Below are 18,933 nucleotides of genomic sequence, written 5' to 3'. Positions count from 1 at the left end.
ATGCAAACGGTTAGATGGTGTTGGAATTGTGAGAGACAGTATGACTAACTTATTTGAAAACCCTTGATAAGTTTTATCTATTTACACCAAATTGTTGAGATAAGTTATTACAGGCTCCACCATGTTTTCACATTCCATTTCGGCTTGAGTGTACCCATAATTAGCTTGTATGCTTATTCCCAAAAATAGAAATATTACTTTATGAATTACATAATTGCAATATATAATGATAGACTAGGTAGGCTTTATGGATTATTTTAAGCATGAAACATAATCATATATTCCACCCCTCTGATCACTTAACACGGTGAAATAAGGCCTACGTGGCAGCGAAGTCCAAGACTTCAAATATTATTTTATTGGCATGTAAGATGTGAGGAATTAAATAGTAAACCTATATCATCATCATGACCATCATCTTACTTTGTACATACTGTAGGAAAGAAATGTACAATCTTAAATGTATAGCCTATGACGAAAATAAAATTGTATTATCCACTTCAGATAACTGTTTAGGGGTGAATATTAGCCTATAGGCTAGTCAAGACCATGTCAGTTGTGAAGTTCTCTCTCCTTCAGTGATGTTTTCAGTATTCGATTAGACCCGAAAGAGGAAGTAATAATGGGCCCAATAATGCAATTAAAAGATAATAATAATATTATTAATAATAATATATATAACATATGACATTTAATCGAAAATCAAAAGAAATAAATGTTTTATTTACAATATTTTCAGTGCAAATAATTATTGAAAAATATAAAATACAACAATATTTATTAACGCTTCCAGAGTAAATTACATTAACATTGTGTCATTTTCTGGGATTTCAGAACGCGGAACACCTGTTTCAGATTAAAATTCACAACAGAATATTTCCTTAATTTGAGGAAAAAGTCATGCACATGGCCTAATACTGACTGACAGAGCTGAAAGATGGAAGGAGTCGAAAGTAAAAATAATAATAACCCATAGCCTCTGCAGTAAGGCATCCTACTGGCCCTCCACTTTAAGACAAACTTCACTCTGTATATCAATTTATCAAAATAATATTTATATTAAATTATTAATGTTACATTTTTTTTTAAATACGTTTGACTTTGCACTCATATTTACATTTGTGATGATGTCACAGTTTCTGTGAGTGCACCGACTGAAGTTGCCTCTTCCGTACTCACAGGGGTGGCCCCGGTCATGATCACACTAGTCTTGTTATGCTCAGAAATGTCCACGTCACTCTTGTCCTCCTGTCCTTCCTCGAATTCGGACTCGCAGCTCGCTTCACTCTCACACTCGGACACTTCCGGCTCTTTGGGCTCGGCCTCTGTCAGTGACTTGTCCAGTGTCTCCTTCTCCTTGTCCTTCTGTGCCTGGGCTTCTTTCGAATGCCTCCACTTCATCCGCCTGTTCTGGAACCACACTTTGACCTGACGAGAAAGTGCAAAAGCTCGTTTAGATGTCGACAGCATGATCCTGATGCCTAGGCCACTCGCCAACAGGTTGACAATGAATTTTGCTCCATAGAAATATGACCCAGAGACCTAATTGATAGCATAAAAGGACAGTCTCTACATAAGACAACAAAACCGTATTGATACGGAAATCATAGCCTACATTTCATAATGAATAACTTGACAGTAGCCTAGGTAGGCTACAATAAAGTTAATGCAGAATAAAACAACAGTGTGGGTAAAGGTGGGCATACTTTGCGTAAATGTGGGCCTATAGCCAACAAAAACAAATTGCTATTAACACATCAGCTGGGCTATAGGCTAGTATTATGTGTATTCCTTAACCCAATGGAGTTACGTAAGATTATGACCTTTCTCCATTTGCAATAATTCGTTGTAATCGACTTTCATTTCCCTAAAAGTTCTCGATTGCGCAATTCTACAGTTGCCTACTAGGATATATTACCGGGTGTGTCCCCTGAGTGGCGGCTTCCTGTCTTAACAACACCAGGGCTCTATTCAATCCGTATCGCGAAAGTTCAGCGTTACAGCATTCTTGAAATTTTAAGACAATGTTCATGATTTAGCGGAGACTGCATTCACGGTAAACGCTCCATATGTCGGCTCAGTGCAAATTACTTTTAGGGTATATTTCTATCGCGCAATCTTTAACGCTTCAGCTAAACTTATTGAATATATATATTACACTATTAGGCATATGTCTTTCCATCTCAAGAAGAAAGGATTCTTAAAATATAGTCCATAATACAATGTCCATAAAATTGGGTACTATAGGCTACAACGTGATGCAAGTAACGTACCTGTGCATCTGTTAGGCCAAGCATTGCAGCCAGTTGTTTTCTGTCGGGTTTGGTGACGTATTTCTGTATTTCGAATCGTTTCTCAAGTCCTTTTCTTTGCAGGTTGGAGAAGACCGCTCGCGACCAGGACCTCTTCCTTTTGTATGTCTGTGGTATCGTGTCTTTTGTGAGGACAGCATACGGACCTGTATAAATAAAGGGACATAAAGGTTGAGCAATGTTATTTATTCGTTCAAATTTCAAAGTGCACTGGTAAACTATAGTTGGATATCCTAGAAAAGTGGTGTCACGTCATCAAACATGCCAAATTATATTCACTTGAAAAACACGATCAACAGAAGATAGGCCTATGGTTTAAAAACACTGAGCAAAGTCTGAATAATAACAGCTATGTACAAATATTGTTTGAGTCCTTAAATGCCATGTGTGCGGAAAAAGTCCCTATGTAGCCTATGTGCTGACGGCTACACTACCTGGGAAGGTGTCCTGAAACTGATGCTGCCCTGAATGCCTGGCGCCGTTTAGTGAGCTCATCATGGAGGACGTGTCGCTCATCGCTGGGTCTATGGATGCGAAGTACTGGTTCGCCGAGGGCTGCACGGGCATGTGGATCCCTGACTGACGATTCGAGCTAACAATGGACGTGAGATCTGTCACAGGGCGAGAGATAAATAAGTAAGAAATTACCGCAACGTATGATATACGAGCATTTGTCAACGGTAAAACTTTTCACCTAAAAATGACTTTGGTGTGCGAGTCTGAATGTTTAAACCTTTATTTAACTAGGCAAGTCATTTAAGAACAAATTCTTATTCACAATGACGGCTTAGGACCAGTGGATTAAATGCCCTGATCAGGGGCTGAACGACAGATGTTTACCTTGTCAGCGGGGGGATTCAATCTAGCAACCTTTCGGTTAGTGGACCAACACTCTAACCACTAGGCTATCTGCCGTCCCAAGCTAAATAATACCTAGTTTTATAGTGAGGCAACTGTGGCAGTTTGGATGTTCATATAGAGGTTTTGTGTGCGTAAATAATAAAATGCATGATGTAGCCACTGTGGTTTAGGTGTCTTCGAGGTCAGTAATTTATAAACGTAGCCTTTAATTAAGTCAATACAGCCGCATTATAAAAATAAAAAGTGCCTTTACAACATGATGGCATTCTTGAATGCTTTCTATTGCAGTAAGATCATCTTGATGTAGGCCTATAAATAGTTATTTTAGAGAATTCATGTTGACAACGGTATGAAAGTTCATTTAAAAGGTTACCTCTTAAAGACAATATGTCTTTTGTTTTTGGGTCGAAGTCTGTTGACAAAATCCGATCGATTCCGAACTTGAGGTCCTTGCTTGATGGTGGAGGAGCTTGTTGGGAATTAAAACTCGTTCTAGATACAGACGTTACGTGTATTCCGTGCCTGTGATATGGAGACCCGGGGTTCAGTCTCCCACCATAGACCGACTGTTCTGGCCCCACCGGGAAAGGACGCAACGGAGATCCAGAGGTGTGGACCTGAGAACGGTGTCCCATATGAGCCATGAGGGCCGAAGATTCCGGGATGTTCTCGGCATCCCCAACCTGCAAAATGTCAGCAATGCAAAATGAGGGCTTCTTCATTGTATCCACAGCGAAACCACCCGCGCAATACGCAGACCAAAGACTAAAATTTGATGCGTAAAACGGATTGAGTCCTGCCGTATACATCCTGAACTCGTAATGTTGCCCCTCGGTTGATCACAAACGATGATACAACAATAAATTCGGCATGTAACGTTGAGTTAACTGTAGTCAGAAAGGCTGCCGTCTTTGTGTAAGTGCAAGAAATCTCTCACACAACTCTGACATGTTAGTCTTTGGTCTAAGTACTTCAACGTTGAAGTTTTTCCTCTGACACGGATTGGTTGCTTTCTAGCCAATAGAAGTATGGTTTCGACACCCAAACACGCCCTTGTGATGGAAATGTGCAGAGTTAAGTGGAGCTAATGACCATATATTGAATATCTTCATAAACACTTTCAACGGCAGTCACAGACAACAACATCATCTCCGTCACTATCTTGTTCATCATGGATGGCATGCAGCAACGACAACAATAAATGCAAGGGCAAACGTCTTCTGCAAGATGAACATGTAAACATGTCGAATAATGTAATTACGTCTATCCTTGCACTCGGCTTTTAGGCATTCAGCTTTATTTGTTTCTAAATACTTTTTTTTTTTTATGTTGATACAAAAATTATTAGGCTGTACAAGTGGAATCACATTTTCATATTTTCTGTTTGTCGCTCAAATGGCAAAACAACTGCCAATTAAACGATTTAGGCTACAAAAAGTAAAGACGGACAATGTTGAAGATTGCATTTGACAAAGATTTCATATTTTTGTGCCATGTTTAATTTCTGACAATATCATCAATCGAAGATCATACATTTAGGTTACAAGCTAATACAAGTGAAGTACCACGATCTACATGGTATATGCAGCGCCGAGTGCAGGAAACTATAGTTTCTATTAGATTCAGATGACTCTGTTTTTTATGGGCTGTGATTCGTGCGAAATGAGCAGATATGCCTGTTAGATTTGTCTCAAAATAGAACATGTTTAACTATTTTAGGATACAGCAGCAATCCTTATTTCTTCCTTAGTAGAGGGGGAAACTTTATAATTACTGTTAGAACTTCCTTTTTTCAATATTTGTGCAACTTTATCTCGACCTGCAAGTTGCATGGTGACGCAAATCCGTCCCTATGCTCATAATAAACAGAGGAAATCTATTCCCCTCTTAAACGAAAACAAAATTAACTTCAGAGGCAATACTTCACCGGGTAACGAACATAATGGGGGACTGATTATTATAACAATGACAAATATGTAAGGGTAAATTGTATTTTTTAAGTATTATTGTAAGCAGGATTACTATACTTTTTTTGTCATTTTATATGGATAATAATATAAAAATAATCACAATCATAATCAGCATAATTATAATAATACAAGTACAATCATATCCATATTGATAATAATGAATAAACACATGCTTTACTTTTTATAATAATATCAAATCGTTTACTCATGGAATATTGTTGTTGTTTTTTAATCAAACCGAATCTCTAACATGCTTACATTCTCATACACTCCTCTAAAATTGAGAAAGTAGTGTGCGTGTGTGTGTTTGTTTGCCTGCGTGCCTGCATGCGTGCATGTCTGACATGGAGACGAGTTTGTATCGTGCAGGTACACGTTCCCAAATTCCCACGCCACGGATATAGGCCCATGCACTGTTTAAAACCCATTGTCATTACTGCATTCATTAGACTTGATTCATTGCCGGCAGGGTCTATGACCCTGACTGCCTGCTATCGTGGTGTTTTCGGATGACACTTTTCCGGGTTCAAATTAGAAATTAAATGTAGGCTAACGTTTGCCCCCGATCATGCAGTCAAAACAATCCAGGGAAAAGGATGTAGCAGAGGCACAAAGGGTTAGCACGCCTAAGTTATTTCAGGTGCCGATGAGCCTTCAGAGGGAAGCATTAAAACATGCACACTAAAACATGTCAAGGCACTGGAGTCTTGACACTCAAGAACGTCAGTAAGTCAGTAAAATAGTGCCATTTAATTTAGGAAATTATTTCATAGTGAGTGAATGTCAGGTTTGTCCAGTTGAAAATGAAAGTATGACCCATGTGACAAAGGCCTACAGTTATTGTTTCAGCTCTGATAAAATTGTTTATTTGCCTTTAGTTTTCAATTATATCAATGCAGGTTGGTGTTTAAACACCAATACCATTGTAATAGCTACACATAGTCCATTTAAAAGTGCTTTGTATTATACTTTATCCTGGAAATGTTGATTGAGGCTATCAGAACTTCCTAAGGCAACTGTATAAGCACGTTGAAAAAGAAAATGTCAAACCATGCATGAACAGTGGCAGATAAAAAAATATATATAAGTTTGACAGCTACAGCTGACTTCAAGCCCATTGTTGTCAGTTGATTTCTCAGTGTGTATTTTTCAGGAAGCCTTATCCTAGCTCAGGAAGGCTGATTGAGCGCCTCATCTAACAACTCTCTCGGATCAGATTTTGGGAGTCAATTAAATCATTTCCATTACGACACTGAGAATTATTACTCTACTCTGGTAAAACATCGACCCAGGCCAAGATGACTATTTCTGGCAATGTTTGTCTCAGGAAGGAACTGTCGTAGATTTAATGGGACCTGTGCCATTGTACACGGCCTTCTGTATGGCATAGTGCCATTATTTTCAAAGCAAAAAATAAATAAATGTTAAGGGAGTTATCCAACTTCAATTGAAAACAGGATTGTCCCGTTTGTAACCCCAAATGTGGCTTTTATTATATGTATTCATATTTTAATCAGTTCTGTTTAATAGGCCCCCATGTTATGAGGGAAATGGGCTCTCCATCACGTGAAAAGGTATAGATGTTTTTGAGGATTGTTTCAGGGTGTCTGTCCGCCCACTGGTTCAACAAACATCAATTGTCTGTGTTATGTCTGTGTTGGTCCATATGAGTATTCCCATGACCTCTTTGACAGAGGGTTGGGACACCAGGCTAGCACATAAAATATATCCCTATAGGCCTCAGTAGGCCACATTAGGACACGGACCATATTATCCAGGTTTTGAATCTTAGGAGAGAGCTCTTAATGTATTCCTTTATTTGTGATTGAAAAATCACCTAAATGCATCAGGACCCTTTCGGAGACTTAGGCTGTTTGTTTTTGTTGCCGGATATTTGGAGGCCTATTAGTGTTGGTCTGTTGCTAGGGCCAGCCAAGAGGAGAGGAGCTATAGCCCAGCTGCCAATCAGTGGAGACAGGACTCATCACGCAGGAAACATAAAAATCTAAATCTAAATATCCTTATCTTCCACCACTGATCATGGGAAAATATGGAAACCTCATGGATTTTCCCCTACCCTTCAGGCCAGCAATCACCATCCGGAGAGTTCCACTCATATGGCCATTCAATTTAACTCCACAAACTTCATCACAGGCTATAACAGTGATTGTCTCTGAATATGTCCACCCCAGACAAGTGACTCATAAATGCCCCCTTGTTCCAATCCAAATGGGGAAGTGATCTATATCCCTAGTATATTTAGCTAATGAGTAAGTCACAAACACATTTGATTAAATCCATATATAATGACTTTTCAAAGTTAGTAGGGCTAGTTGTATTTCAACTTACTCCTCCCAATTAAATATAATTGTCTAATGTTTTTCTTTCCCCATCTCTTTGAGAAAAAAGAGAGCAAAACCCTATACTTACCACTCCAACAGAAACATACAGATTTATAATGCCAACAACCAAACCTGAATGTAGCCTAGTCTCCACAGTTATTGTGGTTTTAGGCCATATTAAACTCAAATAAAAATAATTAACCAGAATTAAAATCATAATTAAAATCACATAATTGAAACGGAAGATCCTGAAAGGCTACAGTGTGGGCGATTTTTTTTTCTTATTTTCTCCATTTGTGGTCATATAATTATACTGTTCTCGTACCTTTGCCCCACAGAAGAGTATAGATAAAACATTACGTGGTCATTAGATGGACATTAGGAGTGGTAGACTAACTACACTCGCCTCAGTCTGCCCTGTCGTTTAAACAATCGAAGGGCTTATTTAATGGAAGCTTTTAAATATGATGGTGTCCCAGTGTCTGTACATTAACAACCTCTGTGTTTACATAAAAACAGCCCCGTTGCAGATTAAAGTCGCTCCCCTCTTCGCCTCTTGTGACTGGTGCATTTAGGGCCTTCTGATTACTCGCTGGGTCAATGTACACAGGGTTAAATCACATTTGCTGAGTACTCCGGGGTTACAGCGCTAAATAAGAGAGGAGACTAATGGAAACGTAAAAGGTCATCATAACAAACCATTACTTATTTTTCTCTCCCAGTGTCCTGGCAGGCATCCCATGAGGCCGAGAAGATTCGAGGAACAGTGCGCACTCTGTGTAATGACGCCCATGTGACCGATGGCCCAGGTCACTTGGCAACCCCGTGGGCCAAAAAAACTAAAGTTATAGGCTCTCTTTAAGTATTGTCTGCGACTGTGTGCTAGAGTGATCAATTTTGCATGTATTTAGCGCAACCCTTCACCATTGAGGTAAAGCAGAGCCTCTCTAAGGGCCGAGGCGATAGATCTGTAACAATGTCACACACTGTAAAATTGTTGTAATAACAAGCCGCTGTGGAAACAATTGCGAGGGGGTGCTGCAGCACCCTTAGCACCTCTACTTCCCAGAGTTGGCCTACTAGAGCTGAATAACGTTCAATAGGCCTAGAATATTACACAGCCTTATTTTAACTTCTGAAAAGTATTGTTATAGTCCACATCAGCCATAATGTTCTCTACCTGATTTATGGCCGTTAACAAAACAATTAAATCAAGGTTATGATCGGGCGTGTTCTTGCAGAGCGACATTTCACACCCCAAGTATCATCTTGATGGATTCCAGTTTTGTCAACGCTCCAGAGCTGTCCAAACAGACCGTGTTTTATTACCTCTCCCTGAAAGTACAGCTGTCAAAATTACGAATGTATAGGACTTGTCATTAAACCAGAAACATCGTCTTAGCAATGCCAAAATGAGACAATAACATACATTGAACAGTCATAATAGTTATTATATTTAATTTCCCGAGTCTTCATCGCGAATCTGGGTAGTATGTGGGAATACTATGCGTCAAAATCTATTTCAATGCCTTGTCATTGAATTGATTTGACATAAATCAAAATGTACACCATCGAAATATATAAAGTAGCCTAACAAAAATATGAATAGTCTTATTCATTTTGAGAGCAAGACAAGTTCACATTTTTGTTATAGGCCACAGGCCTATATATTATCCTAACGTTTTGTAAATATCATATCCATCTTTGGGTGGCAATAATATTTTCTCTAATAAATCCGTATTCCTTGTCTTTGTGCAGTTTTCATTATGGACACCTGGACAGCCACAATTAGCCTACAGCACTTCCTCCCCCAGGACAACAATGCACTTTCACTTATAAAGATCACACCCCAAGGAGCACAGGTCCCGAGGCATCCATATACATGTGGTTAAAAAATACACCAATAATAGCTTTTCCACACTATCCCAAGCGCCCTATTTCATGTACAGTTTTAATGTAGGCTAATGCATTTAAAAATATATATTTCATCATGTCAGCCTAAAGGTCATCAGATAATAGACAATACAGATACAGTAGCCTCATTTTTTTAATGATGAAATTAAGTTACTTTGGAAGCACGTGAAGCTATTTGGCTATTTGTCTGTCATGCCAACTATAGTTGCTTGTGAATATCGTATCCTAATTGTATTTATTCCTGCTAAATCATTAATTAATAACTGAAGGTGATTATATTGTTATTACGTTTGTCTATTGCTTATCTCGACAGGCTACTGTTAATAAAGAAGGGTTATTAAATGTAGCCTTATCAAGTTGTAGGCTACCCAGGGCTTTTGGGTGAAATTTACCTATCAAGCGATTTCAGGCACACAAACACATTTACAAAATGATATTAGCTAACAAACCCTTTGTTGTAGACATTGCCTTTATTAAAATGTATAAGGTGCAGTGTTGCTGTGTAGGACTAGCTTACCTGGTCATGATAGGATACCCTATTTCTACATTCTTTAGGCTGGCCTACATTACCAGTTAAGCTGCTCATTTCATCACAGCTCCTCTCCTTAATCAAACACCATACTATTGATTCACCAATCAGGTTACAGTTGGCCTAGTCTGGGTACCAGTCTTTTTTAGGTAACATTCCACTGAAATCTTTGGCATATAACAGGAGTGATAAGGAGTGGAATGCAATAACTGAAAAGAGACGGCAACCGGGCTACAGTTGGCCTTTAAATGATAGCCTATATTCTAACGTCATTCTTAAAATCGGATACATTTTTTCGACTGTCGTTTTATGTGATCAGAGATTCTAGTCCTCGTGCAGGTCCTTATTTGGGGTCCTTATTATAGCCAAATAAACTCTCAATACACAGGTCAACTTTAACAAAATGCTGTCATCTAGTGGTGGTTCTTAGAAACAACCTGCCATTTTAAACATGGAAATTATAATTTGAGCTAAATAGACTGTGTTTACACAGGCAGACCAATTCTGATGTATTTTTCAGATCAGCTCTGAAAAGTATCTGATGTGAAAAGATCTGATGTGATTGGTCAAAAGACCAATTTGTGGAAAAAAATATCAGAATTTGGGCTGCAGGTTAGAGCATTGGGTCAGTAACTGTTGTTCTGCCCCTGAACAAGGCAGTTAACCCACTGTTCCTAGGCGGTCATTGTAAATAAGACTTTGTTCTTAACTGACTTGCCTAGTAAAATAAAAATTGGGCTGCCTGTGTAGACAGAGACATACAGTCTCGGCATTATGGTAAGCTATGAGCGACTAGAATATTGCAGATAAAAAACAGACAACATGAAAAAATGTCTGTCAGATGCTCATGGCGATGTATTAACATCTGTTGACCTCGGATCAGTTATGTGCAGGGGCGCAACTTTGGTTTTAGAAGTGTGGGGGACACACTTTTTGATTGATTTATTTTTTGTCAGATAAACACTCCAAACAGCCTACCCGACCGCTCGGAGGTGCCCGCATGATCCTAAAGCACACCGTTAGTTTGTATCACATTCCACTGATAAAACTGGGGGGGATAAAAACGCCATTTCAGAATGTGGGAGGGACATGTCCACCCAGTCCCCAGTGAAGGTTGCACCCCTGGTTATGTGCAGAAAAACATTCTCTTTTTGTCTTAACCATCAATGCGCTTCCCAACAATGTCTCAATTCGGATTACACGTTGGTCCGCAATCCTTTGGACTTCTCAACTCTGACGTTTAATTTAAAATGGTTTAATGTAAGGGTTATGGTTAGGGTAGTGGATAAGGTTAGGATTTAGGGTAGGGACGTCCCAAGGATCCCGCATAGCACTAACCATTAAGGTTGGATCCCGGTTAGCACTAACTATTACTACACATTGGGCTATATTTAGTGCATTGAGTGTGAGACAGCTTCGGGGAGGTGACCCGGGTTTTTCTCCTAAAATGTCGATGTAGATCATCAAATCCAGGCACGTTGAGCGTATTGTGGACAAAGCGCTTCTCCACTGAAACCAGCGCTGTTCAATTCTGGTCCTGGATGGCCGAAACACTTCTGAGTTTTGTTTCTACTTGGTAGTTAATTGCACTCACCTGAATCAGTCGCTGATTAGAAGGAGAGAATGAAAACCAGAAGTGTTTTGGCCCTCCAGGACCAATATTGAACAGCCCTGGCCTAAACTAATGCACAACAGGCTTGTCAAGTGTGAATAATTTACAGCAGGTGGGATTTATCCCGTTTCTTATCCCAATAAGCAATCTATTTGTCTTTCCTCATAGCACAAGTTCAGCTGTGGAAAGAATGTTAAAGATCCAGCTGTCCACTTGACAGTCTGCTAAGGAAAGAAACTGGCCCGTAGAGACTCACTTTGGATTCAGTTTCAATGTTTCATTTAAATGGCAAGGTTTAAAGAGGTAGCCCATGCTATTTATTTTGTAAGGCATGCATGTATGTATAGCTTTTTGCATGTATAGGCGTATTTCACTTTTCAGAATCGCCCAGCATAATAACATTAGTCTTCTATTCTTAAGATTAAAACTTTGAGCTTGAATGACCAGACACACAGTGGAGGACATGGTTTCCAGAACTTACAGATCAAACTTATCTTGGATTGTGTTGAAACCATATCCATTTTTACTAGACTGCCACATCGTATAATACAACTAAGCCATGACATTTGATGGAAATATTGTCTTTCAGTTTCATGTAGGGGTAATGTAATCTAACAGCATGAACAACAGGATCACTGATCTGTATTGGATGTTCCAGATGATCCAGCTGCAGTTGGTTGATTGCGGCTCCCTGTGGTTTGCATTGAGGATACGCTGGCGTTTAACCTCTGGCCTCAATTAGGTTCTAAACTATTAGGGAGGACGTTTTGCTGGTAGCAGACGGTGCCAGGTAGACAGGAACTCCAGCTGGTGGCCGGTGTTGGCATGACAGGAGACAGGTGAAACTGGACACCTGCACTGGCTTGGATATTCATTTTTTAAAGGGGAAATTCAAGGGGACATTAAATAGGAAGGACAAGTTATACATTTGGCAGATGTTTGTAACCTTTGTATCATAAATAACCATTATAGCAGAATCTTTATTATACTGATGAATTTTGGTCAAAATGCAGAAATCCTGGGTCATTTCACCAAATCAGCAACCAACTAAAACTTTTGATTTCGCCTAATTTTAACATTCTGGCATAAAGAGCATATGTTCAACTTCATAAAAAAACGTTTTCCCATCTCAAGAGGTTAAAGAAATAAATTACTGTAGTAAGAGACTGCACATTTTTTGTAATGTGGGAAACCTAGAGAAAATTGGATCGCTGAAATATATTTTTTTCCCCTGACCCTCATGAACGCTTGAAAAAACATGTGCCCCTCCCCTATACCCAAAATAATACTTAAAACATAAAGTGGATAGCAGAGAACATGCCTACCGTTTACCCTCACTCCTAGGACAGACCATAGCCGTAGATATGCAGTTTTAGAACCTGTTATTCGTTTTGTAAGCATTACATGGCAAAGTAGCCAGAAGATTGTGGATTTGCAGGTCACCGCGGACAAAGGATAAAGGGTCAAAATATACCCACTATAATAAAAGCACTGCATGAATTTCTCATCTTATTTGCGGTCCGAGAAAAAAATAGCTTTTAATAAACGCATTTCATGGAAGTCTACGTGATTTTATATGACTGGAGACAAGCAGAATGTTTTTTCATACCACAATAGAGCATGACAATGAATGAGCGCATGCTGCAGCACCGGAGATGTTTGGATTTTTGTTTAAAAAAAAAGAATAGTCTAAGTTTGGAACAGTGCTAAAGTTGAGCCCAACAGAACCAGTTACAACTGAAGTATCTGACCGTTAATAAAAGCCATTAGTTGTTTATTAACATTGCATCCGCATATCATCAGGTAGACCTATATGCACTTGTAAAATAAAATCATTTGGGAAACTATCATTTTCTAATTGATTCTATTTTATTCCATGATATTGTTGTTACAAAATAGATGTGTTGACTGTGATTAGGGCATGGGAATATAAGAGGCTAAATTAACAGCTCACCACATAATCCTCAAACCAAAGACTGGCCAAACACATTCAAAGGCACTGTATAGCCTAATAAGGCATTTTTCGTTTCATGATTATTTAATTCTAAGTAATTTTTTACAATTTAATTTTATACTACCTAAATGCTCAATTTATAGTCATGTTGTTGAAGTACTGTTGTTGATGTGTTATTGAAAAGCTGAGCGCTCCTGCCAGCCTTTACTGTGTAACAAAGGCTCAGACCCGGCGGCAGAACGAATCAGTTCGACTGGCCTTTCATTTCCATAGGGTGGCATGTTTTTTCACAGGACCTCCTAAGTGTGATCGCACTCCTATGCGCATTTTCTTCAAACAGTTGCACATCAAAAATAACGTTTTCGTTTCTCAAAATCATTGTCACATGGTTAATCATAAAAATCTGAAGTAAAATGATACAAATCAAAAAGTAAAAATTCAACAATGACCGAAAGCACTAGCCTCTGCCATGTGATCCATTGGCGGCTAAAGAAATGAGAGCATATAACTCAGAGACACAGCAGTAGGCCTATAACTTCCCTCCCCAGTTTGGGGATTCGATTTTACAAGTCCAACGCTCTAACCACTAGGCTACCTGCCGCCCCAGGTAGCGGCAAATAGAGTAATCCCTCTCGTTTCGCCTCTTCCTCTCTGCCGAAACGATATCACCGGAGAAAGCAGCCGAGCGAGCGAAACGGCGCCTCTCTATTTGTAGCCCATGTACTGTCTGTATCAGATGCTGTCTGGCCAGAAATAGTATTGTCATGCCATACTCATTTGGTCCAGACAGCATCAGATACATGCTCTACACATACTGAAACAGAGGGGCGCTGTTTCGCTCACTCGGATGCGTTCATTGATGCTTCTTTCTGTTGGCGCCATCTCGGTCAAATAAATGATAAATATTTCAATATTTTATTTGGACGGGCGAGGAGGTACGGTAGGGCGGGCCAGATCCCAAAGTCCTGCCCATAACGCTGGCCCTTCATTTTCCTTCCTTCTTGGCTACCTGGCTTGCTGCTGACTGATTTAAAGTTACTATGTTGTTTAATATCCATGCTAAATATTTGTGTTGTCTCCTATGGGTTGTAGTGCAGCCTCTGAATATCATAGAGACAAATTAAAGATATGCCATATGCATCGGTCACTTCTTTCCACTGCATTTTATAGATTGTTTCTAGCATAAAGCAGTGCGGACTAAAGTGTAGTTATATACTGAATACAAATATAAATGCAACATGTAAAGTGTTGGTCCCATGTTTCATGAGCTGAATTAAAAGATACATACAAAAAGCTTATTTCTCTAAAAACGTTGTGCACAAATTTGTTTACATCCCTGTTAGTGAACATTTAGTGAACTCCTTTGCCAAGATAATTCATCCACCTGACAGATGTGGCATATCAAGAAGCTGATTAAAGAACATGATCATTACACAGGTGCCAGAAACAAGCTATAAAATGCCACATTAAAATGTGAAGTTTTGTCACACAATACAATGCCACAAGCGGGCTGTCATGTGCCTTTTATTGAGGAGGTGCTTCCATGTGGCCACTCTACCATAAAGGCCTGATTGCTGCAGAGATGGTTGTCCTTCTGGAAGGTTCTCCCATCTCCACAAAGGAACTCTTGAGCTCTGTCAGAATGACCATCGGGTTCATGGTCACCTCCCTGACCAAGGCCCTTCTCCCCCGATTGCTCAGTTTGGCCGGGCAGCCAGCTCTAGGAAGAGTCTTAGTGGTTCCAAACTTTTTCCATTTAAGAATGATGGAGGCCACTGTATTCTTGGGGATATTCAATGCTGCAGACATTTTTTGGTACAATTCCCCAGATTTGTGCCTTGCTTTGTCATTGTGGGGTATTGTGTGTAGATTGCTGAGAATTGTTTTTTAAAATAAATATAATTCAGAACAAGGCTGTAACGTAATTTTTTGGGGAAAAAGTCAAGGGGTCTGAATACTTTCAGAAGGCACTGATACAATTTCAAATCCCCCATATATGTTTTTGTAAATATATATATATGTGTAGGCCCACTGAGTGTACATTCTGAACCTTGTTTGAAGTCAGCAGGTCACATGACCAAGGAGCTATTGAAATTTGAACGTTTGAAAAATTCATGTAAAAACGTGTGAGATGAAAATGAACAAACCAAAGGGTGTGCAATATAGAAGGGTAGTCAGTGGACATTCTGAACCTTGTTTGAGTCAAGTAGGTCATATGACCAAGGAGATATTAAAATTTGAATGTTAAAAAAGTTTGTGCTTTTTTTACGCTTCCTAACTTATTCAACTTGGAATACAAAATGCTGCTCACATTTCCACATGTTTATTAGTTTTGGAAAGCGAATTAATGTCCACATCGTGAAAATAAGACCTGTGCAATGTTGAGCGCAATTTTTCCAACATCATGACACTTATTTGGAGTCTGTGGCTCAAGTGGTTTGAAAGCTATTGAGGTTTGAAAGTGCAAATATCCATTAAATATCCAACTTGAAACAGTCCTCGGTGTCTCTGACTTGTGGTTAGACTCGCTCAGGTGGAACAAACTTAACAAAACAGCCACACGACAATATTGGTTTTCGTGGTAAATGTGAAAGAAAAAAACTGTTTTGATAATAGTTTTCATACACACACCTTGTCCATAATGTAGAGGCCTATGGGATTGCCATTGAAGAGGAAAAGAAGGAGGGTGGTACATGTGATTTGCATAACATACCATTACCAATTGACATACCTTTGTATGCCTCCTTGTCTGTATACCTACAGACACAGGAACAAAAGTGAGCAGTTCAGTCATCTGCACCCAATATAGCTAGCCTTCAACATATTCTTATAGCATACATATTCTCACCTCTTTGTTGATTGATATCCATTGAATTGTGTCCATTTTCTGTTTTAGAAAGATTTGCACAAATATGAAAAGATAGATGGTATCATCATAAAACAATATAAATTTAGGTCATATAAGGGACAAACCATACCTTAAATTGAGGAACGCGTTTACATTTGTCAGTTAAGTGCCTGCACCTGCTATCCTTTCAAATTTAAATCCAAATGTTTCAGTTGGGCAGTTAGGTTCCTGCAAGAACCCCCACCAACTAAGGAGGTTTCTTGATGAACCCCACTTCCTATGGGGTTCTTGGAATAACCTTTTGCAGGCAATTTTCAGTGCCAAGAACCCTGAGGTTCTTCGAACCCTTGTTGAACCCCTATTTTTTTTTAGAGAGTATAGGCTACGTCATAAAATCGGCCTACCTGATTACTTTGTATCAGTGCTTGACTGACTGAAATAGGTACCAGTACTCATTTTGGGTGCTGATACTGTTTATATTTAGTAGCAGGAGCTCCACAATACTTTTGAGCTAATATTCTATAAGAGGCACAGGAGCTCACGCAGTAGAACATTTGAGGTAATGGTACTCAGCTCTGGTGAGCTCCTGCAAAAGTCAAGCGCTACTTCTTATCCATTGAGCAAATAGCCAACAGCTGTGTCTGTCCTGAGCTCACTGGCGCGGGAAACTCTAAGGGCCCAGAATATTTTATACAATGATACAATGAAGTTCGCTACCACAAGCTTTAGGGCCGGACCCAAGTTAAAACCTTTTCGGGCTAGAGGGCAGTATTTTCACATCCGGATGAAAAGCGTGCCCAAAGTAAACTGCCTGCTACTGAGGCCCAGAAGCAAGGATATACATATAATTGGTAGATTTAGATGGAAAACACTCTAAAGTTTCTAAAACTGTTTGAATAATGTCTGTGAGTATAACAGAACTGATATGGCAGGCGAAAACCTGAGAAAAATCCATCCAGGAAAAAAATAATTTTATAATAACTTTTCAATGGGTTTTCTAAGGGGATCTAGATTTCTGTGGCACTTGCTTGCAGTTCCTATTGCTTCCACTGGATGTGAACAGTCTTTAGAAATTGGTTGATGTTTTTCCTTTGAGAAATTAAGAAGTAGGGCAGTTCAGAACGAGGGTCGAGTGAAGTGTACTGTTTGTTAGAGGCGCGTGACCTGAAAGCACGCTCCACTTTGTTTTTATCCGCTATTGAAAGCAGTTTATCCCGTCTTAAATTTTAATCGATTATTTACGTTAAAAAATACCTAAAGTTGTATTAGGAAAGTTTTTTGAAATGTTTGGAACAAGTTTACAGGTAACTTATTAGATATTTTGTAGTCATGTTGCGCGAGTTGGAACCGGTGTTTTTCTGGATCAAACGCGCCAAATAAATGGACATTTTGGAGATATAACGATGGAATTAATCTAACAAAATAACCATTTGCGATGTTTATGGGACATATTGGAGTGCCAACAAAATAAGATCTTCAAAGGTAAGGAATTAATTATATTGTTATTTCTGCGTTTTGTCGCGCCTGGCGGATTGAAATATGAATGTCATGTGTTTGTTTGGTGGGGTGCTATCCTCAGATAATCGCATGGTTTGCTTTCGCCGTGAAATCTGACACGTTGGCTGGATTAAAAACAAGTGTAGCTTTAATTTGGTGTATTGCATGTGTGATTTCATGAAAGTTTAATATTTATAGTGAAAGTTTTTAATATTTCACCGGATGTTGTCGAGGGGTTCCGCTAGTGGAACGTCTAGCCGTAACAAGTTAGTTGATTCAACGTTTCAAGTTCATGCAGACATGCCATGTGTAACCAATGTTATTTATAGTATACTTATTTTTATCAAGATATTTTCTACCTGCTAACTGCAATGTTTTTATTTGTTGGCTTTATGTAAGCTATTTTTACATAGTTGGCAATGGCAATAGAAGTTACTTTTTAAGTTTGTATCATTTTCATTTAGATAGAATTTTGATTAACCACATGACAGACTTTATTTTAAATGAAGTCGCTCTGGATAAGAGCGTCTGCTAAATGACTTAAATGTAAATGTAAATGTAAATGAAATAAAACTTTCACAAAAATGTGCATATGAAAACCACAACTGGCACGCAGATCAGTAGAAAAGGTAAGATAAATTGGCATTCCACATGAGAAAGGTTGCCAACTCCTCGTGTAGCCTATTAACGGCAACTTCAGGAGAGTAATGGAAGAATCTGCGACAGCCAGCAGCAGCGGGAGAAGAATAGTTTGGTCAGGTTATGCCTTTTTTCTTTCTGGTTATCTAGATCTGGCACCTTCTTGAGTCTTATTTCATCAAACACCAAACTTTAAGCATCAGACAAGCTCAATGCATATAGTTGATTTTATTAAAACACATCTATATGTCTATATATGAAAAAATACACATTTAAAAATGTAGACCAATCGAACAGACTGCTTTCGGTCGACCAAGATTTTTTTTTGTCAGGGACAGCCCTAATCCAAACTCAACCCAAATTTACCACAGGCATTATGATCGGGTTGCGAGCAGCTGCACTCCCAATTGATGATCACTTGTGTGCTGCCAGCTGAGGGCAGGATTGAAACAAAC

The 18,933-nt window shown here is 39.1% G+C and overlaps 1 protein-coding gene across 2 annotated transcripts; it reads right to left on the bottom strand.

The window, feature by feature from the left end:
* Window positions 1–702: 702 nt before the first annotated feature.
* Window positions 703–4,170, bottom strand: LOC139583204 (H2.0-like homeobox protein). Of its 2 annotated transcripts, XM_071414036.1 has the most exons (4): window positions 3,547–4,130; window positions 2,747–2,923; window positions 2,274–2,458; window positions 703–1,428 (listed from the first exon to the last, which is right to left on the bottom strand). In XM_071414036.1, the coding sequence occupies exons 1-4, from the start codon at window positions 3,980–3,982 to the stop codon at window positions 1,114–1,116; spliced, it is 1,113 nt and encodes a 370-aa protein (XP_071270137.1). In that variant the 5' UTR covers window positions 3,983–4,130; the 3' UTR covers window positions 703–1,113. The 2 variants fall into 2 exon arrangements, with proteins under 2 accessions (XP_071270137.1, XP_071270138.1); XM_071414037.1 differs by lacking the exon at window positions 2,747–2,923 and having other exon boundaries at window positions 3,547–4,170.
* Between the last annotated feature and the right edge of the window lie 14,763 nt (window positions 4,171–18,933).

Source organism: Salvelinus alpinus, chromosome 8 (genome assembly GCF_045679555.1).
Source record: "Salvelinus alpinus chromosome 8, SLU_Salpinus.1, whole genome shotgun sequence".
In the NCBI taxonomy this organism is placed as follows: domain Eukaryota; kingdom Metazoa; phylum Chordata; class Actinopteri; order Salmoniformes; family Salmonidae; genus Salvelinus; species Salvelinus alpinus.
Note: the sequence above shows the minus strand (reverse complement) of the source record. Positions and strands in the feature narration are given on the sequence as shown.